The sequence below is a fragment of the Acinonyx jubatus genome, chromosome A2 (assembly GCF_027475565.1).
Source record: "Acinonyx jubatus isolate Ajub_Pintada_27869175 chromosome A2, VMU_Ajub_asm_v1.0, whole genome shotgun sequence".
Lineage (NCBI taxonomy): Eukaryota > Metazoa > Chordata > Mammalia > Carnivora > Felidae > Acinonyx > Acinonyx jubatus.
Genome location: NC_069383.1, coordinates 161,486,482 through 161,510,531, shown reverse-complemented (window position 1 = coordinate 161,510,531; position 24,050 = coordinate 161,486,482). Strand labels below are relative to the sequence as shown.

Below are 24,050 nucleotides of genomic sequence, written 5' to 3'. Positions count from 1 at the left end.
AGAGCCTGGAGCCATGCTTCAGATTCTGTGTCTCCCTCTCTCTCCCTGCCCTTCCGCCATTCGTGCTCTGTCTTCTGTCTCTGTCTCTCTCAAAAATAAACAAACGTTAAAAAAAAATACTAAAAACTAAAACTGGGAAAGCGACATGGAAATAACACGTGTCTGGTTCTATGCCATGTTTGAAGTCACACGTGTGAAGTCCCAGAACTGCCACTACCCTCAAGATACTACGCTGTTCCATCACCCCAAAGCTCTCCATACATCCCTGCCCCACTGTCCCCAACCCCTGACAAACACTAAGCTGTTCTCCTTCGCTATAACCTCATCATTCCAAGAGTGTTCTATACATGGGATCGTACGACATGTGACTCTGGGGACCAGCTCTTCTAGGCAGAATGCTCCGGAAACTCGTATTGAACCCACTCCGCTTCGTTGTTGAGTAATACTCCACGGAGTGAACTTGGTTGTTTCCATTTTGGGGGTTATTACGAACAAAGCTGCCATGAAGGTTTCATTCTTGTGCGCACAGAAGTTTTCATCTCTAGGATAAACACCCAGCAGCGTGATCACCGACATCTATCTCCTTTCCCCCCCCCCCCATGGAGATATAATTGAGATACAACAATGTGTCAATTTAAGGTGCACAGTGTATTGATTTGATACACGTATAGGTGGCAGTAAATGCCATCATAGCATTCACTAACACCTCCATCACATGATTACCCTTTTTGGTGTGTGGTGAGAACAATTAAGATCTAGTCTTTTAACAACTCTGAAATTGGTAATACATATTGTTGCCTGCCATCGCTATGCTGTGCATTAGACTCTCTAGAACGTATCTGTCTGTCAGTTGCAAGCTCTACCCTTTCTCTGCTTTTAAAGAGACTGTTTTATGGGGCACCTAGGTGGCTCAGTCAGTTAAGCGTCTGACTCGATTTCGGCTTAGTTCATGACCTCAGGGTTTGTAAGTCTGAGCCCCATGTGGGGCTCTGTGCTGACAGCACTCAGCCTGCTTGGGATTCTCTCCCTCTCTCTGCCCCTCCCCTGCTTGCTCTCTCTCTCTCTCTTTCTCAAAATAAACAAACATTTAAAAAATTTAGGAAAAAAAGTAAAGAGACTTCTATGTGTCTGTTCTTCCAGGATATAAGTAATTCCGTGTTTGCTTATTTGCATGGAGATCAGATATCTCAGACCCATGTGTATTTCTCAAACACCCGGGGATACACATTTCAGAAGTTTGCCTACGAAAGACAGGTATGTTCAATTTGGTAAGAACGTGAACAGCAAAATCAACAAGTAGATATTTACCTCCTGCATGGTGGGGGTAATCAGCAGTCGCTGGGTGGCCAAGGGCTTTTCTCTCTTTAAAGAGTCCAACTGGCTGGGAGGGTAGGGGAAATTCAAGGTCCAAGGAGCTGGCTAGGGAGACTAGGGAGTTAGGAAAGGATACAAAAGGTGTTAGGTCATAGGACACTGTGGTAAAGCCACAGTAAAGGCTGCACAATAATTATGGCCCTTAACCACAGGCCCATCCAAAGATCCGTACCATCAGGTAACATCATCATCCCAATTATACAGACGAGAGAACTGTCCTGGGTCGAATATATGCCCACCCTCCCCAAATTAGGTTCATCCAGAACCCCAGAGACCTCAGAGTGTAACCTTACTTGGAAACAGGGTCTTTGCAGATTTAGTCAGTCAAGATGCGGTCACACTGGACCAGGGTGGGTCCTAAATCCAAAGGGACTGGTATCTTGTAAGAAAAGGAGAGGACACGGGGAGACCCACACAGAGAAGAGGGCCGTGTGAAGACGCAGGGAGACCCTGCAGGGGTGCGGCTACAAGCCAAGGGATGCCGAGGATTACTGGCCACCACCAAGAGCTGGAAGAGAGGTGTGGCGTGGCTTCTTCCTCAGCCTCGGCAGGAGCCGGCTCTGCCAACACCAGACTTCTGGCTTCCACAAAGGTGACGGTAAATTTCCGTGGTTTTAAGCCATCGAGCACATGGCAGCCCCAGGAAACCGATAGAGGGGTGAGGGCCCAGAGGAGTGCAGGGCAGGGCTGGGATCCCAACAGCTGGAGTGGACAGGCTGCTGGGGTAGCCCAGGGGATGAGGAGATTTTGTTCTGATGCAGAGAATGGCCTCACCCCCCAAACACTCGGGAAGTATGTGCAAAGGAAGGAAGAAAGAGTCTACTCTGCTCACAAACTCTGTGTCCCAAACGCTCTTTCTCTGCCCTGCCCAGGAGGCCCAAGGGAGCCTAGAACCTAACCGACTACATACTTTCATCCGAAAGTAAGCCTAGAAGGACTCAGGGTTAACATGTGTGATTCGTTGAAAACTGTCATCACTAGAAACACCGAAAGGTAGATAGGTAGTAGATGATGGATAGACAGATAGATAGATAGATAGATAGATAGACAGACCGATAATAGGAATTGGCTCACATGGTTATGCGGGCAGAGAAGCCCCCACAGTCTGCCATCCGTGAGCTGGAGAACCAGGAAGTCTGGTTGTGCTGTTCAGTCTGAAGACAAAGGCCCGAGAACCAGGGAACAGCAATTCCCAGCGTCTGAAGGCCCAAGAACCAAAAACTCTGGTGTCCAAGGGCAGGAGAAGATGGACATCCCAGCTCGAGAAAAGAGAAAAATTCACCCTTCCTCCCCCTCTGTGTTCCATGTAGGCCCCCGACAGATTGGGTGATGCCCACCCAGACTGGTAAGAGTGGCCTTCTTTGTTGGGTCTACTGAATTGAATGCTAATCTCTTCCAGAATCACCCTCACAGACACACCCAGAGATAATGTTTTACTGGCTCCCTGGGCATTCCTTAGCTCCGTCCAGCTGACACATACAACGAACCAACACGAGTCCACCCCTGGTCAGCTTGGCATCCATACACATCTCCATACTTCCTCTCCAAATAAAGACACTGACAAGGTCGTCATTCTGCCCAACACAATACAACTATCCTAAGTACAACCAAAAATGCACTCCTCCCCTCCCCAGGGGAGAAGGTCAAGTTCTAGGTGATGTTTACTCTTCTCCGCGATGTCCCCTTCACTCAAACACCAATTATTAATACAGTAGTCTTCCTGCTGTGTGTGCGCGCATGCGTGCATGCGTGGTTATTGTTATTTTTGTGCCGAAGGGCTGAGATTCCAAGCAATCGTGATTCATCCCCTTGGGGTTCTGCCAGCAGGGAAGGAGTCGGCGTGTCTGGTGGGGAGCAGATGGGCAACTCCTGCCAGTTGGGATGGATTGACTGCCTGTTTTGGTCAGCTTGGGCCACCACAACAGACCCCACAGACTGGGTGACTCAAGCAACAGACATTTATTTCTCCTAGTTCTAGAGGCTGCAAAGTCCAAGATCGAGACACTGGCAGATTCAGCCCTTGGTGAGGGCTCTCTTGCTGGCTCACAGATGGCCACCTTCTTACAGTGTCCTCACACAGAGAAGAGAGAACACTCTAGTGTCTCTTACGAGGAAGCTAACCCCATCATCAGGGCTCCACTCTTATGACCTCATCTAAACCTAATTACCTACCCGAGGCCCCACCTCCAAGGACTATCCCATCGGGTTTGCTGGTTTGAATGTTTGTGTCCCTCCCCCCAAAATGTATGTGCTGCCATTCTCGTGCTTTATGTGATGGTATTAGGAGGTGGGCCTTTGGGAGCATTTAGATCATGAGGGTGGAGTCCCCATGATTGGGATTAGTGCCCTTATAAAAGAGGAGACCACAGAGAGCTTGCTAGCCTCCTTCTGCCATGTGAGGACACAGCAAGAAGACTGTAACCCAGAAGGGCCTTCACGTGACCCGTGCTGGCACCTTGACCTCAGATTTGCAGCCTTCACAACTGTGAGCACTAAACTTCTGTTGTTTATAAGCTACTGCGTGGCATTTTGGCCAAAATGCACTAAGCAGCCAAACTGTCCATTAGCAGCCAAAATGGACTAAGACGGGGGGTTATGACTTTAACATATGAATTTGGTGGGGGGACACAATTCAGTTCATGGCACTGTCTAGATTAGAAAATTCCCCTTAATAACTTAAGAGGCTTAAATAAAATAATAGTCTTTCTCTCTCTTACCTGGAGATGTCTGGAGGCAGCCAGCTGTGTTGTCCCACTGCCCCTAGGTTAGGGCCCTTGGGTGACCTCATGCCTCCGCTTGGCTTCCAGACACTTTGCTGACCAACCAGAAATCAGGCATGAGGACCCAAGGCAGGAGGGAATGATTTAGGCGAGCCTCTGGCAATCTGGGTCACACCACTTCCCCCAGCACCCCCCAAACAAGGCTGCCTTCATTCAAGGTTCTGTCCTACATGGTACATTTCCCTAGAGGGGAAATAGACCAGAACAAAATAGACTTTCCTTCATTTCAGCTTATTAGGTAATCTGGAGTCAAAATCAAACACATGTTAATGGTTTCTTCATATGTTGTATGTTTCTGTTTGTTTCACAGGCAGAACTAGTCGGGTCTTTGGGTGGGGTCTTCCACTTTCACTCCTTGTCACAGGTTGGGCTGCTTCTCATTGACCAAGGGAAGGTGAGTAGCTTTGGACGGGGATGAAAGACTTAACTGACCTTTGCCCTAAGCCAGGTTTTCGTTAAAACCATCCATCCATCCACCCACCCATCCCTCCATCCCACTAGCCCTCTACTCACCCATCCATCCCTCCATCCATCCACCCACCTGCCCACTCACACACCCACCACCCATCTCCCCCCGCATTCATTTGTCCACTCCATCATGCACTTGGCAGCATTTAAGTGGTGTCCAGGAGGTGCTAAGCACTGTGCTGAACACTAGGGATACAGTACAAGGTGTGGGGCATGTGTCACTGACCGCGCAAAAGATCGTCTTAAATGTTTCATGTTGAACTATTGGCTAAAGATTATTTTCATGTGTATTCAGAAACTTGGCATATGAAACACATATCACAGATACCCTGTAGAATAAGACTGGAAAGTGCATTTGAAGAAAAAGACATTAAGTCAGAAAAAGATTGGGTACAGTCAGGACCCAGGCATTTCAGATACTGTAAGTGGGATGTACAGCTCTGTGGTTCAGGGGAGCCCTGCTGTGAGGAAGCTTCCAGAATTTGGGCTGACCTCCGTGGCTGAAAGCCCCTCACCCCCTGATCAGGTGCGTGGTCCCGTCCCCACGTGAGTGCCCTCATTAGCATAAGGTTCCCTGGGCCGTGCGTCGCTCTGGAGTGAGTGCGGTGGTGTCCACATGGTTACCACCGGCGCACGATTTCTCAGGCCTGCCTACCCACAATCCCAGAGGCTTTGGCTGGCAGGCGTCTACACTGGGGGGTTTGCTCGCTGCACATTTGCATTCCTTGCCACTGGGCCCTTGACCCTAGGTCTCTGTCTGTAGTCCAGCTGAAGTCTGTTGAGGTGCCTTGACCACAGCCTCCTTAAAGAGAAGGAAGAAACCAGCAGGGCACATCTCTCTGCTTGGTACTCAGTACTCAGTACTCAGTGCTCAGTGGTTTTCCGCTCCTGGCTGCCCTTCCCCCTGGCCCCTGAGTGCCTGAAACTTTAGGAGCCTTTGGTTTGGGGCTCCCTCTGCAGTGAGGGGAGCCCCTCGCCTGACCCCACGGCCCTCGACATGGGGGAGGGGTGGCCGGGAGCTCCGCCCTGTCTCTGGCCTCCCCTGTCAGCGATTCAAGTCTGACCTCCTTCGTGTTTGCCGTGTTGTCTTAGTTGGCTCCTCTGCCATCCGGCAGCCCAGCCCGGGGACAGGGGACCGGAGCCAGCCGGCGTATGACACCGGGGGCCTGGGTCGGGCCCGATGCGCGCTCACAGGCTCAGTGGGTCAGGGAGACGGGCCCGGCCCCCGTGTCCTCGAGGTGGGGGCACTGGGGGCCGCGTGCCATCCATCCTGCCCTGAGCGCTGTGTCTCTGGCAGCCCAGAGGGAGAGGGCAGGGCTCCTCCGCCTCGGCCCTGCGTGCCCTGTGGCAGGAATAGTTGTTTGGGGCCATCCCAGGCGCTGTGGGTGTGGAACAGCACCCCCGCCTCATCGACTCCACTCCAGGAGCTCCCCCAGTCCCGACTGCCCGCACGTCCCAGACATCGCCCAGTGTCCCCTGGGGCAGGGCCGCCCCAATGAGAACCACTGGCCCCGATAATAAGGCTTGAAGGAAGCCCCAGTGACCAAGCTCGCGGACGCCCTCGACCCAGTGACTCCTTCTGTCACCCCCCGGGATTCAGCGATCTCTTTCTCTCAGGCTATGTTCAGCTACTCAGAACACCCCCTGAACCGCAGTTTGGGGCTGCCCTTTGACTACAATGGGACCCTTGACATCCTCATCACCCCGGGCCAGAAAGGCATTCTGATCTTCTGGTTTGAGAAGAGCCTGTTGGTTTCTGGAAACGCAGGTGAGCGAGGCCCAGGCTTGGGGCCGCCCTCGGTGTCCCCACGATGTCCCCTCGGGTGGGGAAAGCACAGCGGGTTTTTCTCTCCCTTGGCTTGAGCAGACTGGGACCAACCCATTCCCACTGTGAGCCCTCACTGTGTCCAGCACCCCACCACACCCCATTTCCTGCCTCCTCTAGTCTTTAGGGCCACGCGGGCAGGTTCTGAAAGTCACCCCTCACCCCAGTGACCTAGGCCAACCCTGGTCTTCCAACCAGGAACCACGGGTTCACGACTCTGGGACGTGGCTCAGGGCTTCCCCTGGCCGGGAAAAGTCACCGCACCTCCGGCTGGCCTGCTACATGAGTCCCAGCCCGCCAGCCAGCATGACACAGGGAGCAGAAGGCAGCCCCACCCCGGGAAGGCGGACTGTCAGGGCCCCCTGGGCACAATGTGGCTGCAGGGGCACCTACAATCGCAGCCCGCTTCACAGCACCAGTCAGGCCGCCTGAACACCGCTGTCTTCCCCCCACCCCCGCCCCAGCCCCACCCCACGCAAGGAAAGGGCTCAGGGCTGACTGGTCCATTCGGGGCGCTCATGCCAGAAAGGAAGCTCTGATTCCATGTTACCCATATAGTAAAAGGCATTCCAGGGCATTCATTCCTCCCGCAGTGAGAAAAGCAGTTCTCTGGAACCCAGCAGCCGGTGCCCGGTGTTCCTGTCCCACCCAGGCTTGCTTTGCTCAAACCTAAGCGCATTCTGTGCGACGCTCCACGGCGGTGCGGCCCCGGGCCGTGTTTGCCTCCATTCGGTTACCCCTTGAGTCGCTAACCAAGGGCTGGGGTGGGCGGGCGGCGGGGGTCCCTTTCCTCATGATCCTGCCCTGTCGTCTCATAGGTCAGCTCGTTTACCCTGTCCCCATGGACGAAGAACCCCGCATCTCGTATTCTTCCGTTTCGGAAGCCAACGTCACCATCCACAACATCGCTGCCAGTGCGTGGCCAGCCTACGGGTAGCTTTCTAGAAGGTGCCCTACACTGGGCTTGTTCGCCGCTGACCCCGCTAGATCCAGTCCGGCCCAAACCAAACCACAGTGTGATCATCGCACGTTCGAGAGCAGCGCCCGCCATAAACTATTGTGCCTTTTCACCACGATGGACCGTTCATTGGGCGCTCGCTTCCTAAGGCCGCTACCACAAATGCCCACAAACCGGGGAAGGAGGGTGCGGGGACGGTTCTAGAGGCCGGAAATCCGACATCAACATGTGGGCTGGCCCGTGCTCCCCACAGAGGCTCTAGGACAGGATGTGCCCCAGGCCTGTCTCTCTGGGTTGTAGATGGTCCTTGTCCCCTATGTCTGCACACTGTGCCCCCTACTGGGCATGTCTCCATGTCCATATTTCCCCTTTAAAAAAAAAAAATAATGTTTTTTTGAGGGGGGGAGTGGAGCAAGGCAGAGAAAGAGGGAGACACAGAATCAGAAGCAGAGACACAGAATCTGAGCTGTCAGCACAGAGCCCAACGCGGGTCTCGAACCCACGAACTGAGAGATCATGACCTGAACCAAAGTCGGACACTCAACGGACTGAGCCTCCCAGGTGCCCCATGTTTCCCCTTTTTATAAGGATGCCAGTCATATTGGATTAGGACCCACCCTGATGACCTCGCTGGGACTTGATCATGTCTGGAAAGACCTGATCTCCAAATACAGTCACCTGCTGAGGTCCTGGGGGTTAGGACCCCAATCTGTCTTTTTTGGAGGGGACACGTTTCAACCCCCACCAGCTGGCATCCCCAGGATTTCTTTGCAACCAAATCACTGTCCTGGTGCTGTCTTAAAAGATGACATTCGCCCGAGTAATTCTCCTCACACGGTTCGTGGGTTGGAAAGGCAAATAGTGGAGTAAACCGGGCGAAGGGGGCCGTCGCTTGAGTTTTAAGTCACTATTTCCCTCTGTTTGCTGATCGTTGCATTACATCCTACTATCTATGTCCCTATATCTACTTAAAATTAACTCATAATTATAGAAATCCATGATACACATTTCCTTAAAATTAAACCAGTGGTGCATGGTCCCTTAGAGGAATTTTTCTTCTTAACGTTACAAATACAATTAATTCCTGCATACCTGAAACCTTTTACCTGTTGTACAGCCAAGTCCCCATTTCGTCAACCTGGGGACGCTCGGCGGTGTCTGGGGACATCCGTGGTTGTCTCATCGGGGGGCGTGCTCCTAGTATCTACTGGGTAGGTAGAGGCCAGGGACGCTGCTTAACATCCTATAGTGCCAGGACGCACCCCACCCCCACCCCCAAACTACCGCAAAGAAGGATCTGGTCCCTAACCTCACTAGCGCCAAGGTCAAGAAACCCTCAGTACATTAATTCACTCCCCGCTCCTCAAACACACCTCCACTTTTCTATATCAGAGGCTTTCCCCAAGGTTCAGCTTAAGCCTCACTTTTTCTGAAAGCTCCCTTGTCTTCTTTTTTTAAGAATAAAAATACACATCCGGTCACGTTGACCCTTTCAGAAAACCTTTTAGTGCTCTCCTGTGTTCCTTGGAACTCTGTGTCTGCGAAAGACCGGAAACAACCTCCAGGCCCACCCGTGGAGGACCGGTTAGTTCAGTTCTAGTTCTTCTGGGCACATGCATACACACGGAAGAAAACAATTTTTGTTTAGCATCCGACTCTGGGTTTCTGCTCAGGTCATGATCTCAACGGTTCGTGAGTTCGAGCCCCCCATCAGGCTTGGCGCTGATGGCTCAGAGCCTTCTTGGGACTCTCTGTCTCCCTCCCTCTCGCCTACCCTCCTGCTCATTCTCTCTCTCTCTCTCTCAAGATCAACAAACTTCAAAAAAAAAAAAAAATACAGTTTTCTTAGAACGCAATCATGTCCGTTCATTTACAACCGGTCTGTAGCTGCTGTCACGGAAGTGAATACTTGTAACAAAGCACCTGACCAGCAAAGCAGAAAACATTTGCCATCTGGCCTTTTTAAAAAATAAAAAAAAAAAATTTTAACGTTTATTTATTTTTGAGACAGAGAGAGACAGAGCATGAGTGGGGGAGGGGCAGAGAGAGACGAGACACAGAATCCGAAGCAGGATCCAGGCTGTGGGCTGTCAGCCCAGAGCCCGACGCGGGGCTCAAACTCACGGACCGTGAGATCGTGACCTGATCCGAAGTCAGATGCTTAACCTACCAAACCACCCAGGCACCCCTGCCATCTGGCCTTTTACAAAAGAAGTTTGCTGACCCCTGGTCTATATGATGGAATCCGGCGGCGTGATTGTTTTTTCACAACTTGTTAGATTTGTTACAGTTTTGTCCACGGAAACAGCCCTCATTTCCATTTTGTTCTGTCTTGTTTCTTTTCTCCTAGATCAGAATGAACTGGCAGTCTTAACTCGGGAGAACAGTTTGTATTATGGCAGCCTCGGAATCCTGCCAAGTTCTCTAATCAAAGTAGGTACATTCAAAGTGCTGTTTATCGCCGTGTCGGTGAGGAATTACGGTCTCGTTCTCAAGCTGCCGATCCTTTTCCTGAAGGCGGGAAATCACTCTAGTTATGAGAATAGTACTGGTATTTTAATAACAACGTCAATCGTTTAATGATTTTAATTAATATGGGATTTACGGCCACAGCAGCTAAAACTTACTGGGCGTTCAGGATATAGTAGGTGCTGGTCTGAGCGGTTTCCCTCTGTTAACCCCATTTAATCCCGACCATCGTCTTAGAAGTAGAACCTCGGGGGCACCTGGGAGGCTTGGTTGGCGGACCATGTGACTCTTGATCTTGGGCTGTGAGTTCGAGCCCCACGTTGAGGGTAGAGATAACTAAAAAAGAAATAAACAAATAATCGTAAAAAAAAAAAGAAGAAGAAGAAGAAGAAGAAGTCGAAGAACCTTGTATTGTCCCCACTGGACAGACGGAAAAACTGAGTCACAGAGAGACCGGAAGCGGTGATGCCAGAGTTATTTCACATCCCCTTTTACGTCATGCCTGTCTAATTTTATTTCACTCTCACAAAACCCCAGGAAGGAGATAATCTCATCCAACTTTTACAAGAGAGGAAAAACTGAAGTTCAGATTTCTCTCTTTCCTAAGGGCCCGTAACTCATTAGCAGCTAAGCCAGAAAAGAAACGTGAGGACTGTTAAAGTTAATTTACTTTTGAGAGAGAGAGTGAACGTAGGAGGAGCAGACAGAGAGGGAAAGAGAGGGAGAGGGAGGGAGGGAGGGGGAGAGGGAGAGAGAGAGAGAGAGAGAGAGAGAGAGAGAGAGAGAGAGAGAGAATCCCAAGCAGGCTACACGCTGTGAGCACAGAGCCTGATATGGGGCTCGAACTCACAAGCTGTGAGATTATGACCTGAGTCAAAACCAAGAGTCGGACACTTAACCTTAGACTGAGCCACCCAGGACCCCCTGTCACACTGACACATTCTTGACAACCACGGCATTTTCTGGGGGAGGGTCATTAGCTTTCGTCCGACTTTCCAGAGCGGTCCTGGATCTGTGGATAAGTCTAGAATTATTTCCTGTGTATCCTCTCTGCTGAGGAAATACGGAGTTTCCATCATTAATCACAAAGGAATGAATGAAGCGTACTGATGACTTTATCTGGTCTTCCTTCTAAATTTAAACCTGAATCGTGAGATAAAATTTACATCCTCAAAAAAGACTTAGAACGACCCGATCTCCCAAGTTGCTTTTCTCTTAGTTTTCAGGCCAAAACATCTGGTCCCAAGAGGCAGCCGTGATGTTCACTGATGTGGGGCAAGTGGAAATACTGACCCCGCTCCCCGATCCGATGTTTCCAGCTTTTGATTTCCAGAGGTGCCCTATGAACGTTCAGGAGATTCTCATGGATCCCCAACTCCAAGTTGACGTTTGCAAAGTATGTGATCATAACTGTTTAGATCAATGTTCCAGGCACCCTTTCTTTTTTTTTTTTTTTTTTTTTAACGCTTATTTTTGAGAGAGAGAGAGAGAGAGAGAGAACATGGGGCAGGGGCAGAGAGAGAGGGAGACACAGAATCTGAAGCAGGCTCCGTGCTGAGAGCAGAGAGCCTGATGCAGGACTTGAACCCATGAACTGTGAGATCATGACCAGAGCCGAAGTCAGCCGCTTAACCGACCGAGCCACCCAGGCGCCCCTAGGGTGTCCATTTCCAAATGGCCTTTGGATCCACAGCATTTAGCGATATGGGAAACAACTACTGAGTGTATCGATCTATGAAAATACCCTCTTATGAAATGATGGTGCTAGGAGACGGGAGTGATTTTTTTTCTTCTTTCCTCTACTTGCCACAATAAACTATCAGTCCCCAGCCATGGGGATTTTCTTGTGGGCCCTTGAACTCTTCTGGGGAAAAAGGCTGTGCCATTAGCAAGTAGTTTTCCCAAATCCCACCCCCACCAAAAGCCCCACCCAAACCAGCAACTACACAGTGTAACAAAAACCCACGGGTGACGGGGCGCCTGGCTGGCTCCGTCGGAAAAGCATGGTGATTTTTGTTCTCCAGGTCGTGAGTTTGAGCCCCACGTTGGGCTACAGCCTACTTTAAAAACAAAAACAAAAACGCAGGGGCGTCTGGGGGGCTCAGTCGGTTAAGCGTCCGACTTCGGCTCAGGTCACGATCTCACAGTTCGTGGGTTCGAGCCCCGCGTCAGGCTCTGTGCCAACATCTCGGAGCCTGGAGCCTGCTTCCAATTCTGTGCCTCCCTCTCTCTCTGCCCTTCCCCTGCTCACGCTTTGTCTCTCTCTGTCTCCCCAAAATAAATAAATGTTAAAAAAAAAAAAAAAAAAAAAAGCAAAACGCAAAAATCCCCCGGATGAAAGCTGGGCAGCAAAGACAAATCACACAGTATTAGATAATACGCCAAAGTGTAATAACCCAAACCCGACAGACCCGTCCTCCAACGCCCACCTGCACCAGGAAAATCCAGACTGTGAGAATCTACGGGTCCAGCAGTTGGGGGGCTTCAGAGATGAAGAGACACGAAGAGGGCGGGGTGAAGGGGGAGCCTGTGGATTGCAAGGGGCTTAGAACAATGTTTGAAAACGGGCCGGACCAAGTTACATCACCTAGGGATGCACACTTGGCAAAGAAGCAACTATGGCAAAAATCAGGTGTGGGGGGGGGGGGGAGACTTCTAGAAAGAGGAGGCTTGTCTGCAATGGGGTGGGCCGCGAGGCTCTACGGAGGGGTGGGGCGGCTGCAGGATCCAGCAGGGAAGACAGTGGCGTGCATGAAAGACTAGAAGGTTCCATCCCCAGGGGAGACCGCTGCCTGCCCGCCCCCGCGCATCTGATGCGACGGATTGATTTGCGCGGCGTTTCTGCCCAGGTAGAGCTTCTGCAAGGAGAATTTGACAACAGGATGTACAGCATCGACATGAACAGCAAACTGCAGCTCACAGCGCTCATGATTCCGCGGCCAGGCAGGTCACCGGTCCCACTGGTAAGGCCACCTCCTCCTGACGCCACCCGGTGCTTCTGGTACTTGGGGTCCCCCCAGCGTCGCAGGCCCTGCGAGTCCCCTGGCACCGCTGGGGAGAGCCCTCACCCGTGACGCTGTGGAGAAACGGCCTCCGCCCGGCTGGCTTCCTTCCCCGGGGCCTCCGTGCCTCCTTCTCCATCCTGCTTCTGGGCTGTTCTATGCTTCCCACTCCTCTTCCTCTTAGCCCAGCCGGACCCTGCTTCTGTGCTTCCAGCCAGCAGCCCTGACTCCCGCCTCCCCTCACAGGGCGGGAGGTGCTCAAGAGACAGTGGGGGTCCCCAGACCTGAAACCCAAGTGGCCAAGCCCAGACTCTCGGAGGGGGGGAGGGTGCGGATTAATGTAAGGCCATGGGGTGAAGTCCAGCCAGGGCAGGCCAGGCTGGCTCCGGCTCTTATCTCGGCCTCTCCCCTCGGCCTCTCCCCTCGGCCTCTCCCCTCAGCCTCCTGCGCAGGACGGGCCTCCTTGGGGATCCTCGGGGGGGGGGGGGTGCAAACCCACCAGCAGGGACAGGTCTGGGTCCCACAGCTCCAAGCTGTCTGCAGTGCCGGGGCTCAGAGGCCACACTGGGGGGTAGACGAGGTGGGGCGGGGGCATGGGGATCAGAGAGGCGGCTGCCTTTGCAGAGCAAGCTCGGTTTTTAGTGTGAAGGGGCACAGGGGTCCCCTGTGGTGAGATCCCAGTGGCGCCCTTTTGTGTCCCCCAGCCCCAGAAAATGGTGTGCGTCTCCTTCCCCACCCCCCACCCCCCACCAGGCAATGGTGAGCAACCCCCACTCCCTGGGGCTGCAGGTGGCCATCTACGAGGACGGCTACACCTATGACGGAAACACCAAGCACAGACTGGTGAGCGGCGCCCCTGCCCCAGGCCCAGGTCAGTGCAGGGAAGGGCACAGCCTTGACTGGGCCCAGCCAGGTCCGGCCGCCTGAAGGCTTCCTCGGCCTGAACTTCCTTCCTCGCCCACCCACGGCTGGATAAGGCGCTAAAGCAGCTGGAGAGGACACGGCCCTGCTGCTCCCCGCCCCTCCCCTGCTCCCTGCAGGCAGGAAGCACAGGGGACAAGCAGGAGGACGTGACAGAGAGCCTAACATAGCCCCAGGGAAATCTGGGTAGCTGGGTAAACTGAGGCATGAGGATGGAGGTGAAATGGGGGGCGGGGGGGCAGGAGGGTCCTGGCCAAACAGGAGGCCAGGGTGCTCCACAGGGCCAAGCCAGGCCTCACGGTCACACCGTGGAGTTTGCACTTGACCCTGGAAGCCTAGGGTAGGGTTGGGCGGTTTCCACAAAACGGGAGCCTGAGAAGGCATCAGTCAGCCACAGGGGGATTTTTGGACCGGTCCCCGTCACCTCGTAAAGAAGAGGGGAAACAAAGTCACCCCTCACTCCGGGTCCCTCAGACAAAGGCAGCCAGGAAACGAAGGAGCTTGGGGTTGGTCATTTCTATGAACTTCTAGAAGCCTCTCACCGGTGGTACAATTAGAATCAAGAGGCAGCTGGATGCTTTCCAGGCTCCTCCTCCCAAAGCCCCGTCCTACCTCAGTGTCCCCCCCGAGCCCCGATCCTCAGCCACTCCGGGCTGCCCCACCGTTGTGTTTGTTCTCGGTTCCACAGAACATCTCCCTGAGGCAGCAGCACCACTGGGGCAGGGCCAACCCCAACTTCACCTCCAGGTACGCGGTCGCCTCGATGGGAGTGGGCGGCCCCCGTGTATGGGGTTCCCTTGACAGATCTGGGAACGCGGGGCTGAGATCCAGACTCCCTCCCTCCAAGGACAGTAAGGCCAGAATAATCGGCAACACTTTCTAAATGGTGGTTCCTCAAAACATTGAACATAGAATTACCATATGACCTGGCAATCCCGCTTCTGGGTCTACACCCTGAAGAATGGGAAGCAGGACTGGAACAGATATGTGCACACCCGTGTTTACAGCAGCCTGATTCACAATCACCAAAACGTGGAAACAGCCCCGTATCCGCAGACGGCCCAGTAGGTGGACACAGTGTGGCCCATCCACACGCTGGGATATCACCCAGCCTCAGGAAGGAGGGACGTCCTGCCGCCTGCCACCACGTGGATGGACCCTGAGGACACTGTGTGCGGTGACAGAAGCCAGACACAGAAGGACACGTCCTGCATGACCCCACGCACAGGGGGTCCCTAGAATATGTATTTCAACAAGTCTTCATTCTACGTGTGGAATTTGTATCACTGTATCACATATAATTGGAATTTGCTAAGACATCGGAACTAAAGTATTCTAGGGGCGCCTGGGGGGCTCAGTCGGTTGAGCGTCCCACTTCGGCTCCGGTCACGATCTCGCGGTTCGTGAGTTCGAGCCCCGTGTCAGGCTCTGTGCTGACAGCTCGGAGCCTGGAGCCTGCTTTGGATTCTGTGTCTCCCTCTCTCTCTTTGCCCCTCCCCTGTTCACACTCTGTCTCTCTCTCTGTCAAAAACAAATAAACATTAAAAAAATATTTAACTCAGGGCGCCTGGGTGGCTCAGTCGGTTAAGCGTCTGACTTCAGCTCAGGTCATGATCTCACAGTCTGTGAGTTCGAGCCCTGCGTCGGGCTCTGGGCTGATGGCTCAGAGCCTGGAGCCTGCTTCCGATTCTGTGTCTCCCTCTCTGTCTGCCCCTCCCGCGTTCATGCTCTGTCTCTCTCTGTCTCAAAAATAAATAAACATTAAAAAAAAATATTTAACTCAATTTTTTATGTACTTGGCAATTAAAAAAATCAACCAGATCTCCCAGTAGAGATTTTCAGACCACATGCTCAGACCATAATCCAACAAAACTAGAACTGAATGGCCAGAAAAACAAAACCAATGACAAAAAGCCCCCTTTCTTGGAAAGTAAGAGACGCTTTTATAAATAACCCTTGAATCCTAGAATCCGTGCAACACGGCTGAAACATACTCAAAGGAAAATCTGTACCCTGAGCACTTTTATTATGAGGGGGAAGAACGGACTAAAGACGCATGAAGTAAACATTGAACTTAACCAGGGGAACCACAAAAAGAAGGGAGTTAATGATGATACAGTCTGAAATGTATTAAACAGAGGGCAAAAAGACAGGATAAAGTCAAAGTGACACATAAAGCTGGTTCTTCAGAAGCCCAGTACACAAGGCGACCCCGCAATCCTGACGAAGGAGGAGAGAATTGAAAAAACAGTAGAACAGAAAATGACAAGTGTGGAGACTTATCAAAGAATAAGGGGAGGGGCTTCACCCAACTCAAAAGCTCCCACACAGTGAAGGAAGCCACCCACAAAATGAAAAGGCGGCCCACTGACTGGGAGAAGACGCCGACGTCCAAAACACGTCAGGAACGCGCGCAACTCAAGAACAACAACAACGCGATGAAAAAATGGGCAGAAGATCTGAAGAGACGCTTTTCCAGAGAAGACATCCAGATGGCCAACAGACACGTGAAAAGATGCCCCACGTCACTCAGCCTCAGGGAAACGCAGATCAAAAGCACACCGAGACACCACCTCACACCCATCACGATGACTACAATCAACAACACAAGAAACAAGGGTTGGCGAGGATGCGGAGAAAGGGGCGCCCTACACTGTTGGTGGGAATGCAAACTGGTGCAGCCGCTCTGGAGAACAGGACGGAGGCTCTTCAGAAAATGAAACGGAGACCCACCACACAACCCAATTCCAGGTCTGACTATTTGAAGAAGACCAAAACGCTAATTTGAAACAATACACGCGCCCCTTTGTTTGTTGCAGCATCATTTACAAAAGCCAAATTATGGAAGCCATCTAATCTAAGCGATCCATCTAGAGGTGAATGGATAAAGAAGACGTGGTGTATGTATACAATGAAATACGCCCCCAGTTATAGAATAAAGAAGTCATGGGGATGTATTGAAGTGCCTGGGTAACACGGTCAGTAATGTTGTATTAACTTTGTATGGTGACAGACGGTAACTAGCCTATTAATGGCGATCCTTTTGCAATGTATGCAGACATTAAATAACTATGTTGTACGCCTGGAACTAAGATGATATTGCATTTCTTTAAAAAAAATTTTTTAATGCTTTTAATTTTTGAAAGAGAGAAAGAGAGAGAGAGAGAGAGAGAGAGAGAGAGAGAGAGAGAGAGATGAGTGGGGGAGGGGCAGAGAGAGGAGAGGGAGACACAGAATCCGAAGCAGGCTCCGGGCTCTGACCTGTCAGCACGGAGCTGGACGCGGGGCTCGAACTCGTGAACCGCGAGATCACGACCTGAGCCGAAGTCGGACGTGCAACAGACTGAGCCACCCAGGAGCCCCAATATGATATTGTATTGCAATTATACTTCAATGAAAAACAGAACAAGAAAACATTATACGTAGCTAGGTGATAATAATGTTATGATACGTAGCTAGGTAATAATAATGGATGTCAGATGTGGTTTTCAAGAAGTTATTATACGTAAATGAATAAAACTGACTCAAGAAGAAGTAGAAACTCAAGGGAGGGTGGGGCCACCACGTGTGAGCAGAGGTTCTCTCAGTCAGTATTCTGGAACAAATGGATGAATGAATGGACAAGCGGAGGCCTGGATGGATCATGAATGGATGGATGGATGGATGGATGGATAAGTAAATCGGTGGGTTGGTGATTGTTTTTAACCCTGATACTATTTGTGACACTGATGTGCGATAATACACACTCCCATTGCCTCGCAGCATAAAGAAACCCACAGTATCTACCATCACTCTGGACGTAGCCAACAAGGAAATTTCATGTGTGGACCTGAAGCCACTGGTATGTCCCAAATTTTCACTGTCCCATATTCTTTGTTGTTAGCATTAAGAATAATGGTGGTGGGTCTCCCCTGGATTTTCCCTGAGGGGCTGGCCAAGCCTATGTTCAGGATTTGAAAATGGAGGTGATCTGGTCCCAGTTGCGAGGGTCACTCCCTGCCCCCCGCCCCCCCCCCCCCAGCCCCGCAACAGCATCCCCCAGGTCTGCCCCTCAAGACTCACCATCCTAGGAGCAGGTGTCTCGTCTCATTCCTCGGTCATCCCCAGAACACCTCTGGCCAACTCTGGTGACAGCACTCCTTGGTGCTCCCAAGAGAACGGAAAACAGCACACATCCACACGGAAACCTGTACACATATATTCACAGTGGCCTTATTTGTAATAGTCAAAAGGTGTTAGCTACCCAAATGTCCACTTATGGGTGAACCAATAAACACAGGGCGGTCCGTGCTGACACCCACCACAACATGGATGGATCTTGAAGACGTTACGCTCAGTGAAATAAGTCAATCCCAGAAGTCCAAATACTGTCTGATTCCACTTCTCTGAGGTCCCCAGAGCAGTCCTGTCCACAGAGACAGATGGTGGGCAGCAGGGGTGGGGCAGGGGGTGGGGTGTCAGGACTCATGGGGACAGTCTCAGTTTGGGGAGATGAGAAGGTTCTGGAAACAGTTGGTGGGGGTGGGTGTACAGCCGTGTGAGTGTGCCTGATGGCCTTGAGCTTTGCGCTTAAAATGGTTAAGATGGGACATTTCATGTTATGTGTATTTTACCACATTTTTAAAGTTTATTTATTGATTGATTTACTTATTTATTTAAAGTTTATTTATTTATTTGGAAAGAAAGAGAAAGAGAGAGAGCAGGGGAGGGGCAGAGAGAGAGAGAGAGAGAGAGAGAGAGAGAGAATCCCAAGACAGCAAGGCTCTGTGCTGTCAGCACAGATGTGGGGCTCGATCTCACGAACCATGAGATTATGACGTGAACCGGAAAGGAGTTAGATGCTTAACCAGCTGAGCCACCCAGGCACCCCTTTACCACGATTTTTGTAAAATTGATAGGAATATTGCATTCTGTCCCACGGTAAATCCATGTTTGTCTTCTGTATGCCAAGTATTGTCCCACACTTATAAACTGGTCTCTGGTTGGAACTAAGATACAAGTTAGTGACAGGGGACTTAACTGCACCCCCATAGCTCTGGCAAGCCCTTAGGGCTTGAGCTCCGCGGGGCCAGGCCCAGTTACAGTGAGTCCCGGGAGACTGGGTCACCGTGTCAGGATCTGGGCACACCGTTTCCTGTCTCTCCTGGGTGTGAGTGTCCCCACGTGGGTTCTTAACACAGCCGGGCCGTCAGCGGCCCTCACCGACCCCGGTCAGCATCGCTGCCTCTCTCCTCCACAGACGGCACTCATTTCAGTGGGTTGTGACCAGGGGAAAAAGATCGTCATTCAGAAGTAAGTGTGTCGATATCGGGGCGGGGACTGGGACGTGACAAGCTTGGTCACAGTTGTTTCACAACTGTTGAAATCGGGTGACATTTTCCTGTGCGTTTTTATGTATATTTAACATTCTCATAAGAAATAGTAAAATAATGGGGCACCTGGGTGGCTCAGATGTCTAAGCGTCTGACTTCAGCTCAGGTCGTGATCTCGCGGTTCGTGGGTTCGAGCCCTGCGTCAGGCCCTGTGCTGACAGCTCAGAGCCTGGAGCCTGGAGCCTGGATTCTGTGTCTCCCTCTCTCTCTGCCCCTCCCCTGCTCACGCTCTGTTTCTATCTCTCAAAAATGAATAAATGTTAGGGGAAAAAAAAAGAAATAGTTAAATAATGAATACTGATAGGCTGAGTTTGGTTTCTGGCACAGTGTTCTCCCCTCCTTTACCAGCTGGGTGATATTTACACTTTGCTCTCTCTCCTAATCATGTGTTTGTTCGCTTTCTTTTCTTTCTTTCTTTCTTTCTTTCTTTCTTTCTTTCTTTCTTTCTTTCTTGTCGTCTTTTGCGAGTCCCTGAATTCCTCATTTTGATTAAAATTGCTTACAGTTTTGGTTTTAATTGGTTCCTGATATTTTGGGGGAACTTTGCTCCAGTTTCCATAGTTACCCCCAGGGAATGCAGCCCCGAGAATCCAAGGCACAAAAAAAAGGAAGAAACCAGAAGATCAGCCAAATTGCCATACTCTTCCCCTGCAGGCAATGGCGTGCTGGTAAATGGGTGACAACCAGCTCTGGGTGGAGGGAGAGGCCCTGAATTGCAGCCCTTGCCAATTCCTGTGGTGTGAATACTCCATGTGGATTTCAAGTACCATCGTGAATGATCCACCGGCTGACAAAATTCCAGCAGATTTAATGCTTGGCTCTCAGGAGCTAGTCGGGGCCAGCTTCCATGTCCCCTGCTCAAGGGCACTAATAAACACAGGTGATGATTTTACCACATTTCCCCCAAATGGAAACATTTTGTTGAATCAACAAATGATATGTTTATACACAAGGACATAATGTGCAGGGAACATTTTTTAAACAATATACAAATAGCTTTTGCCATAAAGAGTGTGGGGAGGATATTTGCACATGCATAACCAGCAATGGACTTGTAAACGGACTTTATTTGGGTGGGGGTGCCTAGGTGGCTCAGTCGGTTAAGCATCTGACTCTTGATTTTGGGTCAAGTCACGATCTCACGGTTGGTGAGTTTGAGCCCCACGTTAGGCCGTGCACTGACCGTGCAGAGCCTGCTTGAGATTCTCTCTCTCCTCTCCCTCTCTGCCCCTCTCCCACTCGCACTCTCTCTCTAAAGAAATAAACCTTTAAAAATATCTCAGAAAATAAAAAACTAAAAACATAGATTTTATTTTTTAAGTGATCTCTACGTCCACTGTGGGGCTCACACTCATGACCCCAAGATCAAGCGTCACACGTGCTACTGAGACTTTATGAAGAATTCCTACCAATTCATAATTTAAAAAAACAAACAAACTAATTTTTTAAAAATGGGCAAAAGTCTTGAACAGGCACTTCCAAGAAAGAAACAAGAAAGGAATCCAAACGGCTGGTAAGCATAGGAAAAGGGGCCGAAAATGCGGTCAGGCTCACTTCATAGGGAAAAGAAAATGAAAAGTTTTATTAGAGACCATCACTCTCATCCACCAGCGTGGCGAAATTTACAAAGCCCGGCCAGGAGCAAGTACTGGTAAGGACCGGGAGCCCCTGGCAGCCTCCGGAACGCACAGACTGTGCCGCGGGTATGTACGTTTTTCAGCTGCTTTAGAAAACACATCTGTTGACCCAGCAATTCCAATCTGGCACGTTTACATTGGCAAGGGTTCCAGAATGTTCTCAGCGGCATTATTCCTAATAGCTCCAAGCTGGAAGCAGGCCAGCTCGAATCCCATTGACAGGAAATAAACAGGTGCAGTGGCTCGATGCAATGGACTATCATAGCCGTGTGCCAGGGATGTGGAACAGAAGATTCGAAACGACACACACAGCATGATTCTAGTCCTTAAAATCTGAAACCGGCCCAAAATAAACCATATTGCATAAAGAGGCAGGCACAGATGCAACACTACAAAGAAAACCCAGGAAATGATGGACTCAAGAGCCAGGACACCCAGCGCCTAGGTCCTGGCCTCTGATGTCGGTCTCCCACACGAGTTCTGGCTCCTTGGAGAGATTCTGGGCCTGGTAGGGAGGATGGAAGTAAGAAAGTTCTCCAAAATCAAACCAGCGGGGGTATACGCGTCCAAGGGAAGAATTCACAATCCTTTGGTGCTCTGTGGGTTCTGGAAGCTTCTCACCGCTTTTTCTCGCTTGCAGCAAAATCTCAGCCTGTTCCAACGGCATCCTGGACCCCGTGGGCCTTCAGGACAACTACAGCTACATCATCGAGAAGTGAGCCTAAGGTTTCCGTTGGTGAAACCTTTGATTGTCCCTCCCTTTGACTGTCCCCCAGCCCCAAAGACAACTCAGAAATCGTTTTTAAACTGATTTCCCGACAGAAGGGAATCCAGGGCGGGGAGAGGACAGGTAGGGAGGTGCCGGGCCTGTGGGAGGGCCACTGTGATGTGGCTCAGGTCTGCCCACCTACCAGGCCACCTTTCTGCCGTCTTGCCAGCCTGCCACCAGCTCATGGGGCCCGGGCACCTGTTCCTCTGAGCTGGCAGTTAGCCCAACACTGTCCGCCAAGGCAGGAGGGGGTGAGGGCCAGGGTGACCCTCTGTGCAGTGCAGCTGGTCCCCAGGGCCACCGAGTGGGCATGGGGTGGGATGGGTGGGACTCGACCCTTTTTGGAACCCGGGGAACAGAGAACTCCGACCCCCAGCATGAAGACACGCGTGTGTTTTATACACCACGGCCCCCCGGATACAAGCCAGGAGTCAGTCACCTTCCGGTCCACACCCACAGCCAAGGCCCAACCCGGCCAGTGAACCTGCACTCAGACCTGGGGGGGGGGGGGGGGGGCACGGACAGGTGCGTGACACGGACCTCCAGGGAGAGAGAAAAGTGACGGGACGCACTCGGAGATACAAAGAGCCTAAGAGAGAGACCGAGACAGGAGGAGAGACAGAGAGAGGGCCAGAGATAGGAGAGGCACGGAGATTTATTTTAAGGACTCGGTTCCCACGACTGCACAGGTCTGGCAGGCCCACAGTCTGATGGGGGAGGCTGGCGGCGCAGGGCCATCCACGGCCCCCTCCCCGTGTCTGCCTAGGGAAGCGTATGACCCCAACTTCCGGGGACAGATGTCCCGCGAGGACCTGGTGGTGAACTATCCGTACGAGAAGCTGGGCTGCCCCCGCCTCGTCTACTACAACACCCCCTGGAGGCCGGTGGTGGAACTGTAAGACCCCGCAGCCCGGGCCGTCAGATAAGCGCTCCCCCCTCCGCACCCCTCTCACCGCCGCCCTCCCCACCCCTCTCTCCACACCTTCCCCCCGCCCTTGTTTTGTCCCCTCCCTGCAATCTCTCAGCTCCCGCCGTTATAACGAAATTTACCGCCGACTGGGGGCTCAAACAGCAGACAGTGATTCTCTCACGGTTCCGGAGGCCAGAAGGCCAAGGTCAGAGCGTGGACAGGGCGGGGGTCCCCCTCCTGGGGAGGCTCCCTCCTTGGCTCAAAGCCGGCCACCTTCTCTCTGCGTCTTCCCGCGCGGGACACTGCGTCTCCTCCCCTTCCTGTGGGATCAGGGCCCTTCCTGAGGACCTCATTCCACCTTAATTCCCAGTGTAGAGGCCCCACCTCCAAATACAGTCCCCGGGGGTGGGGGGCGCTCTGGGGGACATGGTTGAGTCCGAGCATTCATTTGCCCCCTCTGTGGATTCTGCCGTCTTCCTCCATCACGCCCCCTGAACACCCCACCCTGCGTGATGGCTACACTTTGGTGGGTACTCATGAGCCGGGGGGAGGGGGGTGTGTGTGGAGGGGGGGGTACGTGGGGCCAGTGCGCCTGAGGAAGCAGCTTTTCCATTTTACTGAATGCCAATCGATTTAAGTAAGCACTTGGAGGCCGGGGGGCTCAACTCAGTGCCCTGCAGACCATCTGACTAAAGAGTAGTTGATTGAAGGCAGCAGGCACCGACTCACACCTGCAAACAGGCGGGTTCGTGGCCTTGATCCCGCGCCCGGGTGAGGCTGTGGGCCGCGCACACGGGACACTCAGAGCTGCCACGCGGCGGGGACGCAAACCCACACGGGGTATGAAGATCACGGGAGGCGTCCGGGCAGAGGAGGGGTGTAAGCTCCCGCCCGGCAGGAGAGCACAGGACGTGTGCCAAAAAATAATGCTTTAGAACAACCCTCATTAACGGCCCTAATATACACCTTTTGAATGTTGGCAGATGTCGTTAGAAAAAAGTCAGAGGACAGCTGTGAAGGGTTTTCTTTGTTGGTTCACTTGCTTACTCATTCATTCATGTATTTTAAAAAAAATTTTAATATTATTGAGGGAGAGAAGAGAGAGAGCACATGCAGGAGCAAGGAAGGGGCAGAGGGAGCGACAGACAGGATCCGATGTGGGCTCTGTGTTGACAGCATAGAGCCCGATGTGGGCCTCGAACCCACGAACCGCAAGATCATGGCCTGAGCCAAGGCCGGACGCTTCAGCCACTGAGCCCCCCAGTCGCCCCTCATCTACTTCTTTACCAGTGCCATTTTTTGCCTGTAGAACATCCCATCAATTTCTTCCAGTCTCTGCTTCTCAGAGAGGCCTCTGGTGGCCACCCCACAGGACACCGTGCCCGTGCCCCGCCCCCCCCCCCCCACCTCCTGGCCCTGCCCCGTCCCGCCTGCTGCTGGTCCCCTGCCAAGTGGCAGCTGGGTGAGGCCAGGGGACCTCGCTTGCCGCCCCCACCGTCCCCAGAACTGTCTCGTGACATCTCGGGGCTCCTGCACCCCCCTGCAGCCAAGCCCTGCGCGTGTGT

General features: G+C 52.1%; 1 protein-coding gene and 1 long non-coding RNA gene across 5 annotated transcripts in view; one reads left to right on the top strand and one right to left on the bottom strand.

Annotated features, from left to right (window-relative positions):
• Window positions 1-24,050, top strand: part of CATSPERD (cation channel sperm associated auxiliary subunit delta) — a 42,117-nt gene that overhangs the window by 12,339 nt on the left and 5,728 nt on the right. For both annotated transcript variants that reach the window (XM_027049269.2, XM_053220032.1), the window contains 13 exons: window positions 1,141-1,254; window positions 4,465-4,548; window positions 6,240-6,390; window positions 7,266-7,361; window positions 9,756-9,838; window positions 11,094-11,270; window positions 12,724-12,837; window positions 13,630-13,719; window positions 14,486-14,544; window positions 17,560-17,638; window positions 19,037-19,089; window positions 21,447-21,521; window positions 22,342-22,470. In XM_027049269.2, the coding sequence (XP_026905070.1) occupies window positions 1,141-1,254; window positions 4,465-4,548; window positions 6,240-6,390; window positions 7,266-7,361; window positions 9,756-9,838; window positions 11,094-11,270; window positions 12,724-12,837; window positions 13,630-13,719; window positions 14,486-14,544; window positions 17,560-17,638; window positions 19,037-19,089; window positions 21,447-21,521; window positions 22,342-22,470 (1,304 nt within the window). The remainder of the gene's footprint in view (window positions 1-1,140; window positions 1,255-4,464; window positions 4,549-6,239; window positions 6,391-7,265; window positions 7,362-9,755; window positions 9,839-11,093; window positions 11,271-12,723; window positions 12,838-13,629; window positions 13,720-14,485; window positions 14,545-17,559; window positions 17,639-19,036; window positions 19,090-21,446; window positions 21,522-22,341; window positions 22,471-24,050) is intronic.
• On the bottom strand, window positions 607-23,220 carry LOC113596349 (uncharacterized). 3 transcript variants are annotated; one of them, XR_003417091.2, is made up of 3 exons: window positions 22,626-23,218; window positions 17,860-17,984; window positions 607-1,428 (listed from the first exon to the last, which is right to left on the bottom strand). It is a non-coding gene; the product is annotated as an uncharacterized LOC113596349 (long non-coding RNA). The 3 variants fall into 3 exon arrangements; XR_008297327.1 differs by lacking the exon at window positions 607-1,428 and adding an exon at window positions 9,602-10,210 and having other exon boundaries at window positions 22,626-23,214; XR_008297328.1 differs by lacking the exon at window positions 607-1,428 and adding an exon at window positions 12,183-12,401 and having other exon boundaries at window positions 22,626-23,220.